This window comes from Coregonus clupeaformis, chromosome 28, assembly GCF_020615455.1.
Source record: "Coregonus clupeaformis isolate EN_2021a chromosome 28, ASM2061545v1, whole genome shotgun sequence".
NCBI classification, from domain to species: Eukaryota; Metazoa; Chordata; class Actinopteri; order Salmoniformes; family Salmonidae; genus Coregonus; species Coregonus clupeaformis.
The window spans coordinates 4370114-4380516 of NC_059219.1; the positions used below are offsets into that span (position 1 = coordinate 4370114).

Below are 10403 nucleotides of genomic sequence, written 5' to 3' on the forward strand. Positions count from 1 at the left end.
ATTTCTAAAAAAAGATGTGTTGGGTGAGATTTTTATTTAATCCATTTTGAATTCAGGCTGAAACACAACACAATTTGGAATAAGTCAAGGGGGTTGAATACTTTCTGAAGGCACTGTATGAACATTTCATAAAACATGAAAACATTGTTCAGAATGACAAGAAATTGGCTTTAAAACGGATTGCTTTATACTATTCTAAACGTCAACAAAAAAATTATAGGACAAAACTGACTGAAGCATCCTATTAACTTTTCATAGGAATCCAAATCCTCTTGTAGCTTCACTGTAGATTAGAACTAAAGTTATTTGTTCAATTCCAGCATTTCCTTGTAGTCTTTCATTTTCTTCATTTCATGCACTAGTGTTATTTACACACTTACGTTTATTTTGTCTTTATATGCCTCTATTTCGTCAAAAAATCCAGTTATTTTTTTGATTTTCCTCTGTGACAATGTATTTATGGATTCAATGGGCAGTTCTTATTTTGAACCAATTTCTAGTCATTTTCTCCCGCTTCGGAAGCTGTCCCAATAATGTATATGGTCCCAACACTGAGCTGTAGACTGTAAAGTGTCTTTGGGTGTGCTGGCAAGTTCTCAGTTACAATTGTTCTAGTTTCATTACTCAATTATGACATTTAACAAACTAAACATTAAAATGGTAAAAATCCAAACCGGTCCGTGTATGAATTACCGGTGTAGCCCACTAGGTATATAGTAAAATAAATATATACAGTTTATACAATTTACCGCCCAGCCCTAAATTGGGGTGTTGGAGGTGGATGCGCGTGCAAAGCAGGTGCTATATGACGTCACGTTCATTTTCTGAGCCCCAGCAGTCCCAATGAGGGAATTCGATTAATGCCCCGGACCTGCCCCGGTGAACCGGGTTTTATTACGTTCGTTTATGGAACCAGACTGCCTCCCAGGCGTGAGCCAGGTCCCCCATTTTGGCCGACAGCGAAGTGGGCTCAAAATAAAAGTGATATAGGTTAAGCAGGTGGAGTAGACCTAATGAGTCGGATTCTATATTTTCACATGCAAAAGTAATATATGTTTTTGTTGTTGCACAAAATCGTTTGATAAAAAGGCTTTATCTGCCTTTCCAATTAAAACTAACTTGAAAATTCGAACATATATTTTATGGAAAATAGATGTTGCATTTTTCTGAACGATGTATGCTGCCTTGTTGACATCATGACCGAGCGGCACAGATTACTTTGCAATTTGAGTAGGTCGCTCCTCCCTCCCGCTTTTGCCCATTCACGTCACGGGCCATAGCCCGGTGCAATTAGGCCTAATCGAACTCTCTCAATGTTTGGGCATAGAAGGTCCTATATAAAGGTATGAGTTCGCACGCGTTTCCCTTTATAAACTAACATCACTGTTTGGTCGGGTTGGAGAGGGCTACCGGTACTTTATTTTGTGTTTGGATAGCAAGCGCCTGGATTCGGGATTTGCAGCAACAGCATTTTCAACACACACAACCAGCCACGAGGTTAGTCAGCTGTTTTCTAAACGTGGCACTTGTTTTTGTCAAGGATGACGACATGGATTTTCAATTTCTAATGTTTACAGATTTTTCAAGAACTGCATACTAGTTGTATAATGATGCAGTAGAAATGCAGTATTCGAGTTGCTGTACATTCTTGGAATTTTGGTTTGGAATGTGTTTGGGGCGTCTGTTCTGCAGAGAGTAGGCTTTTGAAGAAAAGATGCTGGCAGCGGGCATGTCGGGGTCTGAAGATTGTGATACCGATTAAGATGGAAGGGTTTTTAGAAGATTCCATAGAATGAACATCCATGCCTGATGATTCCCAAACAACATACAAAAAAATACGCAACTTTAAGTATGAGATGACTCCCGTCGGCGACACAAAATGCGCACACATTGGGTATGTGTTTGGGAATCCATTTCAAAATAATAAGCATTGTTTTAACGATTTGTTTGTAACGCTGTCGCGTGCTATGAGATTTATATCTGCTGTTTCACGATTCTCTAATTTAAATCCATCAACAACATACGTAATCACACCGGCTGTGCAATGGACAGAAATGCACTATCACGGGTTTGGCAATCACCCAGTGGCGGTTGAGCCTAGCGCGTTAGTGGACATTAGCACATTTATGGAAACTCCTAATAGGAAAGGATAATGGGGGGAGGGACATTTTCTACTATAAATTCAATTGGCTCATTTTTTAAAGCCACATTTGATAGTGATTATGCAAGAAGATCACACATTTCATGGCCAACATTTTCATCCTATGGACACCAGTCATGACCATTACCTGTTCTGTCTTGAACCCCCTCCAGCGAGGATCTGAACATGGTGCAGCTGTCTCCATCCCCAGCCCGGGATGTCTCTCCTTCACCTGCGTGCTCCGAGAAGGGGAGGCAGGGGAGCCCTAAGGCAGGTAGCCCCAAGATGGGCGCCCCTGGTGGGCTGAGTCCTCTCCAGCTGGCCCTGGCAGCCTCCACCACCATCTACCAGGGCTACGAGAGTTACATCGAGGACGGCCTCATCTGCCTCAAGCACAAGATCCGCAACCTGGAGAAAAAGAAGGTAGGATGGATGACAAGATTAGTGGTTTGGTGGGTGTTTAAGTGGGTGGAGATATTACCATCCCTTTCAGGGTTTCCTGCATGTCACCATAAAATAAAGACATTGTAAGTGTTTGTATCCACAGATTAAATTGGAAGACTACAGGAAGCGTTTGAAACATGGGGAGTCACTCAATCAAGACCAGATAGTAAGAACAGGATTTCCAATTGTGGTAATAAAAGCAGTACATTTATTTCTACCAGAGGATTGAGATGTTGCCTTGTCTTTTAAACTCTTTGTATGTGTGTCAGGATGCAGTGGAGAAGTACGATGAAGTGATCCACAACCTACAGTTTGCCCAGGAGCTGCACAAGACCCTGAGTGGCCTAACACAGGACGTAAGGATCTCTGTTTGCCATTGCTTATCATAATGCTGCTGTGTGTATATGGGGATGGGTAGAGCAGTTCCGCATGCATTCCTTTTGGTAGACCAGGCGTTGTTTCTTATGCATAGTCAGAATAGTGCTTCTCCATTCATTTCAAGCGTCTGAGAATAGGTCAATGAGGGCAGAAAGGGTGATCTATTGGATTGGAATCCAGCCTCTTGTCAATGGATTGTACACTTGAGGCTTTAGCCCATTGCACAGCTGAGTTGGGAATTAGCACACTGCTGTTCCATTCTGTTGCTCGAATACCTTGATTGCTTTCATGGTTAGGTTTGACTTTCCCTGCTTCTATGTCTTAAGTGCATGGCCTGATATGGTGTCAGTAATCTAGACCTATTAGCTGGTCAACAGATCACTTGTTAGTCCAGATTCATGATGAATCATCTTGCATTTTTGCAAGACAACATAATGGACTTTAACTTACACCCATCCAGACATTTGAAATCCACAACAGCAAGTCGACTGGTCTAGTGATCAGGCCTAGGTGTAGGAGTAGGTTTGGGATTGGTCCGTAGAATCCATCTAACCACCCCCCTTTAGCTGCTAAAGGCCCAGAAGAAGGCGGTGAGGAAGGAGCAGATGGCCAAGCTGGAAGTGGAGAGGAAGAGGCTGTGCGTAGTACTGCAGGTTAAGTTCCTCCTGCAGACCCTGCTGCAGCACGAGCACATCAGGAAGGACCTCCTCTCTGCCCGCAACCCCCAGCTCCAGGTTGCAGAGCTACAGAGCCTGCTTGAGCTCGCTGAACTACTGGGGGTGAAGAGGGACAAGAATGTGAGGTACTGGGGAATAGATGTGCACACCACACACACACATTCTGTTGGACTTGAGGCACAACAGCATAAGTTACAATGAAACACTCCCACATGTCTGTGTTGATTGAAGACTAGTCTGATCCCCCTCTACTGTGTCCCAGTTTGGAGGAGCAGATGGAGAGCGCAGCCCTGGTCTACCTGGACCTGCTGGAGGGAAAAAATATACCAGTAGCCGGCACCACCTGTGAGTTTAAATACTACCTGTCCTGTACCTTTTTAAACACCTGCACACATACTCAATTTACTATGACTGGTATCCTCAACTTTATCTGCCATTTGCTGAACTACTTTAGCTGCCATGTTTAAAATGCATGCATTTGAATGTTTGCAGACAAGGTCCTGAAGGCTAAGTTGGCTAAGCTGATGGATTGTGGGTACTTTGATTGTGTACCACCACCTCCGAGCAAGAGTCCCAAGGAAGTAGAGGTTCCGATGACCAAGAAGACGGTGTCTCAAACAGTCAGCCTCTCTGGTAACTCTACAACAGTGCAACTATTCTTATTCAAAAGCTACTTAGCAGGCTGGGTATAGAACAATGAATGTATACAACATTTTGTAATTTAGCTGGATATTATTTTGCCTTTCAGCCCTGATGAAGTCAAACAAAAAAGATGTGCCTAGCAGAGAGGTAAGAACCACTAACATGCATTTCCTGGAAGTTGTGTGCCACTACTTCTTCAACATTCAACCAGTGTTCTCCTTAAGCTATTTACCTGAATGCGCTGTGGATATCGTACTGTTTTGCTGATAGTCTGTGGGTGATGCCAGTTTCTTAACAGACACTACCTGCCTGACACAGACCCCAATGGGTGTCGAGACGCTCCCATTAATCAGAACTGGAAGGCCGAGTTCCAGGCCATGAAGGAACAGGAGCCACCGGACTCATGGGATATGGAGTCGGACTCCACTCAGCCTGTAATCCAGAAACCATGGAGAGGGGCGGCTGTGTTAATCTCCAAAGTGCCAGTTACTACCAAGAAACAAAATGGCGAATCCAAACAGGTGAGATATTCTCTTATACCTTAACTCTCAGGGCAGTTGGAACTTGAGACTGGTTGTGATGTCTAATGGCCAAGGTTAACACTGGGATTGGGCTAGATGATCTTACTTCAGGTCAATCATACAACTCAATGACACTGTTTCCCCAGAGAAGAGCAAAGTCTAAAAGGGAGCGGGACGCCACAGCTGTGAGTAGACTCTTATCCTTGCATCTCTTAGGTTTGATGGACCTGTCCATATTACTCCATCATATTCTAATTTCTAACAGGCACCTCGTGTGGACACCCCTGTGGAGGTGTTCAACTCGCAGTCTTCCTTGCCCAAGGACCCCATCCTGCGCAAGCAGCAGCTGGAGGACCTGATGACCAAGATCAGAGGCTCCTTCAGCTTCATGCAGGTACAGTACTGCTCAGAGGTCATTTCCAGGTGAAAAGCCATGGATCATTTCCAATGTTCCACCTGGGTCAGGTTTACCACGGCACACTGCGCAGAAATCAAAAATAAACATTTCTTATTGGTTAAGTCCAGGTAGTCCCTCCCTGTTTAAGTCGGTATTCTTTTGTTGGGTACCAAATAAATACAATCCTGGATTAATCCCCTGTTTCCAGGATTCTCTTCTGGATGGAGAAGGATCACCCACTAACAGCCATCTTAGATTGGGCAGTCGTGCCTCTGGATCCCCCTCTCCACTCGGTAGCCTACCACAACAAAGTTGGTATTTAATTGTCTGACTTCTAGAAGAACAGAGAATAATTAACATATGTTTTTTTTTTACCTCTTATTCTCAACAGTACAGAGAGATTCAAGGAGAAGCCCAGTGGACCTTCTCCCCAAAACACTGCATGTAAGATCTGGAGAAGTGTGAAATGGCACCCTATTCTAGTACATGAATTTTGACCAGAGCTCTGTTTAAGCTTATGACTGTTGGAGTAAGTATTTTAAGATAAATATTTTTGTCCTGTCTCCAGTCCACTCCATTGCCTTCTAAACTCCTCCCTGTTGATGACAAACCCAGTCTGACCAATGGAGACAGCGGTTGTCTAGAGAGCTGTGACCTGGACCTAACTACAGAGGACCTGGCTCACGTAATAACCATTGTAAGAACTCCCCTGTCTGTTAAATGAGACCCATTAAAACAATGACATTTTCTTATTTTAGATCCACAATTGCTATGACGTTTTTTATAAAGCACAATGGTTGTCCTCTCCAGGATCCATGTCTGCTGCTGTCTGAGAGTGAGACTGCCTGCCCCTCTCCTCCAGCTCCTCCTCCCCTCTACCGTAGGGAGTCCTCCATCACCCTGGACGAGAAGACCTCTGCTCAGGTAAAACAACTATTTCCCTGACCATGTAGGATTGGCAAGCCTAAAGTGCATAGTATTCTGATTTTGTTTAAGTCTCCCCTGACAGTGTTCCCTCACTGTACCCAGACTCCCATCTCTGAATCTGGGAAGCAGTCCCCCTGTAACGGGGTGGTGCCTCCTTGTACCTCAACCCCAACCCCCACCCAGGGGCAGCCCTTTTCTACCCCTCCCAGCAGACGTACACTCACCATGGCTCCCCCTGTTCCCTTCCAGACCATGCATTCGGTAAGTCTACCCTACCACACTTAACATGCTCATAGAATAGGCAACAGGCTTTAGTCTGAATACCCATAAAAGACACTCCTAGTTAGTCTTTGAGAGACGTTTTAGTATGAGCCTTGGGTCTGTTTTGTCTCTGAAGGTATTCAAGGTGAACGCCCCCTTACTTCCGACTGGAGACTTTAAATCCGATATAATCCCCTATTCCACCACCAGCACCCAGACCCCACCGGAGTTTGCTCCCCCGGAGGACGAACACCTACAGTCAGGTATGCCAGAGTTGTATTCATTAGGGCAGTCAATAGAAAACGTTTGCAACATAAAACTACAATTAGTTTATTGGACAAATCCAGGGGTGTATCCATTACGCAGGAAAAAAAACAAATTCAGTTGGGTCCCTCCCGTTTCATTCGGTTTGGTTCTTAAATGGTAAACAGTTTCCAATGCAAGACTTAATGAATACACCCCTTGTTTGTCTGTTTTCTTCCTAATGAATACGACCAAGTCTACTCTTATTTCTCTCCCTTGGGCAGTGAACCAGTCTGAATGTCTGGTGGGTAGTGGTGGGCAGATCTTCCTGTCCCCTAGCCAATCAGGTGGCACCATGGGCCGTTCTGGCCAATCATACTACAGAGGATCTGTTAGAGGAATTGCACGTGGTGGCAAGGGGCTGGCACACTCCTACTTTCGCTCTTCTGGTGGGCACAGAGGTATTTATCCTCTTTCCCTCTTACTTCTCTTCTCCCATCCATCCCTCCATCCTATCTTTTTCTGCTGATGCATGTCTCCTACTGATTCAGAATAAGCTTCTAAACCTTAATGGATTGGATCAAGTAAACTCCATTCCCTTGCCTCCCAACAGTTTCCACATGACATGATCATAATATTACAAGGTTTTGAGTTAGACATCACAACCCAATTTTATCTGTCCCCTTCTCCTTGGGTTTGACGGGTTTCGGGCTGGTCTACACTCCCCAGGAGGAAGCTTCATCCCCCAGGCTCACCTGTTCGGCGCTCGGGTAAGACACTGCTTCCCACATCTGTGTGCACTATCAGATATTGTATGTACATTAGTATAGATTGCTGAAGTGAAAGTTTTAGAGGTTTTGTCTTGTCTAATGGTGTGTTCTTCACCATTAGGACACTGGCTACCAGCATGGCTACAGGCGCGGTGGAGGCAATGCAGGACAAAGGCACAATAATAGTGGTAAGTTCACTTCATTCTTCTGGCTTGATGCAAAACGAAATCTCTGATTGGTTGGGTATTTTGGTGGCTTAACTGGCTTTTGATTGGTCCTCCGCAACAGGTTGGAGTGACTCCTCCCAGGTGAGCAGCCCAGACCGGGAGGGCAACTACTCCCTGGTAGACTCTGCCCACGGCGACTCGCTGCATGGTGTTGGCATGGACCTCACCCCCCATACCCTGATGCACGTACCCATGTACCCGCTCCCCCAGCATCCCCAGCCCCTCCGCGTGGCCTTCACAGCAGCCCGCACAGCCAACTACACCCCGGGCACCCTGGACCAGCCCATCGCCTTTGACCAGCTCCACAGCAACCTGGGGGAAATGTTCAACACCAATGTGGGTCGTTTCACCTGCCCAGCCAATGGCACCTACGTCTTCCTCTTCCACATCCTCAAGCTGGCGGTCAACGTGCCACTCTATGTCAACCTGATGCGCAATGACGAGGTGATGGTGTCTGCGTACGCCAACGACGGGGCTCCGGACCACGAGACGGCCAGCAACCACTCCATCCTGCAGCTGTACCAGGGAGACCAGGTGTGGCTGCGGCTGCACCGCGGCTCCATCTATGGCAGCAGCTGGAAGTACAGCACATTCTCTGGCTTCCTGCTCTACCAGGATTGAGCTAGTGTGGCTTCTTGAGCCAACATGGAGGATACAGGTGGAGGAGAGTATTGCTTTGCACTAAAAAGGAGAAACTGACATTTTCCATTTCATGTGGTCAGACTGCATACCCACCCAGTGCTCGCTTCATTGCCAACCCCAGGCCTTGAGTGTATGGGGTGTGTTCAATGTTCAAACCTTTCAGATCACCCTTTTGTTTACCCTGTAAATTGCAACCAGTAACTACTTCTGGGGCAGAGGGGAAGACTTCCTGCTGGCTTGACCTTTCATGACCCATAATGTGAGCATTTTCCCATGAATGTGGGATTTTTGGTTGTGGTGCTTAGAGACTGACATTCCAATTTCTGACTAAAACTGTTAGATTGTGAATAGTTGTTACATTGACCCAAAAAGCTGCCTCTACTATACATTACTGCTGCTGTATTGGATGTCACAATTTAGTTCTAGTAGAAGGTCCGCTTTAGTTACAATGTGTCTGATCTCTAAGACCTTCAATGAAATGTTATGAATTGGTGGCTTTTTGTTTGTTTTCAGTATGAATGCCTGAGTAAATTAATTGAATGGCTAGTAATGTATGGTTGGCGAAACATGAATTATAATGGACTGTACTTGACAATGCTAAGCACTTTAAATGCATTCTGTACTGCCTTGCTGTGTGGGGTGATTGGGGTAAAATGTTTGGGTGGGGGGTATGGTGTCCGATTCTGAACACTAAAGGCCGTATTGTCTACGGAGATGTGATTCCTCAATGTGCCTAAATAAAAAATATCAGCAGTTGAAAAGAGTTGTGCCTTCTGTTTCTGTATGTAGCGGTTGGTCCATCCATTTAATCAGCAGTAGGCTATGGCATTTTATCTCAATTGATACAGTAAATGCATTTTCGATGCTGTACAGTTCTACTCAACGACATGCATCTTCTTGAAGTGTATAGTCCATGCGGAAAGGCAAGTGTATTAGTTTATTTTTCCAAAGGATATATTATCTCTGCATGATGTTTGTCACTTTTGTCAAATTATCACTCTTTACATTAGCACCTCAGACTACAGTGAACGTATTACTGTCTAAGTAGAGTAGTTGGCTATTCCTTCAGGTGTAATTACGCCGTTAAACTAATGTAAAATCTTAGACTAGTGACAGAGGGATACTAGCAAATGGTATGAAATACAGCACAAGTGTGTAACGTCACTACCATATCCCATGTACACTAAAAGTGCAATGGCTTTGGTGAACTCTTTCAGTACTTCAGAGGAAGCGGCCAAGTGACAGGGACAACCGGGCCCAAAATCGGTCTTCTGCAGCAATGGCTTTTTTATTTTACGCTCAACAAGCAAGGCGTTTTTGTATGGAGGTCAATGAGTGTCAAATTTGAAGTTGTTCCTGTTCACACGCGTATCTGCCCTCTCATTGGCTAGGATGGTCCAACATGATCTTGCCGTCTTCCATTTTTTAAGAAACGTCTTTCCAATGTTAGAGCGGCCACTTGAGTATCTGGTTAATATAATGGATGATCTGTGCTTGAATAGACATTCTTCAAACTTGTGTTGTCTTATTTCAGTGCATTTATATGGTGTTGAAGTACATTACATTGTAGTGTATTTGTTATACTAAATCACATTTTATAGGGTACGAATAACTTGACATTAACACACTTCTGTTGTACATTCAACTACTTGAGAATATCTTTCTGTGTCACTACAATACATTTTAAAGGTGTATAGAGTACATCTCAAATGCTGGTTGTGTTCCCATGCTCACACGATGCATTCCAGACTAAGGAAATTACCTCTAACATTTTAGGCAGTTAAAATTAAACAAAACAAAATGCAATCTTATGTTTTTTTAACACTAATTTGTTTACTAGCATGATCGCTGTACTTTTAGTTTATGGTTGACGCAACTTGTTGGCCATTAGCCAATCGGCGTTTCTCAACGAGTTCAAAGCACATGAATGCATCCAACTGGTAATTACCGCCTTCCCACTTGGTTATAAACCCTGTGTAACATATAGTTTGTGTTCCCCTGCTTAGACATTGCATGCATCAACCAATGGTTGCGCGCCACGTTTTCGACTGACAGATTGATATAACATATGTGGTTAGCGGATACGTAAAAATACCTATCCAGGCATTGTAAGATCTGCATGCGTCAGCAACAT

The 10403-nt window shown here is 44.5% G+C and overlaps 1 protein-coding gene across 4 annotated transcripts; it reads left to right on the plus strand.

Moving 5' to 3' along the window:
- Positions 1-1326: 1326 nt before the first annotated feature.
- On the plus strand, positions 1327-9015 carry LOC121542549 (caprin-2). Of its 4 annotated transcripts, none has more exons than XM_041851947.2 (21): positions 1327-1497; positions 2314-2563; positions 2688-2750; positions 2854-2940; positions 3529-3764; positions 3902-3984; positions 4132-4272; positions 4388-4428; positions 4569-4802; positions 4949-4987; positions 5068-5196; positions 5408-5492; positions 5591-5643; positions 5768-5896; positions 6010-6123; positions 6229-6387; positions 6524-6650; positions 6915-7091; positions 7360-7400; positions 7522-7588; positions 7689-9015. In XM_041851947.2, exons 2-21 carry the CDS (start codon positions 2327-2329, stop codon positions 8246-8248), a joined length of 2802 nt encoding a protein of 933 aa, XP_041707881.1. In that variant the 5' UTR covers positions 1327-1497; positions 2314-2326; the 3' UTR covers positions 8249-9015. The 4 variants fall into 4 exon arrangements, with proteins under 4 accessions (XP_041707881.1, XP_041707879.1, XP_041707880.1 ...); XM_041851945.2 differs by lacking the exon at positions 1327-1497 and adding an exon at positions 1529-1894; XM_041851946.2 differs by lacking the exon at positions 1327-1497 and adding an exon at positions 1529-1894 and having other exon boundaries at positions 5768-5884.
- Positions 9016-10403: the final 1388 nt, after the last annotated feature.

Bases quoted from the DNA above. Each gene is read 5' to 3' on its own strand.
- LOC121542549 (XM_041851945.2), top strand. From the start codon at position 1,803: ATGCCTGATGATTCCCAAACAACATACAAAAAAATACGCAACTTTAAG. The intron at 6,124-6,228 runs GTAAAACAACTA...CACTGTACCCAG, and splicing joins ACGAGAAGACCTCTGCTCAG to ACTCCCATCTCTGAATCTGG. The intron at 7,401-7,521 runs GTAAGACACTGC...CTTCACCATTAG, and splicing joins CTCACCTGTTCGGCGCTCGG to GACACTGGCTACCAGCATGG.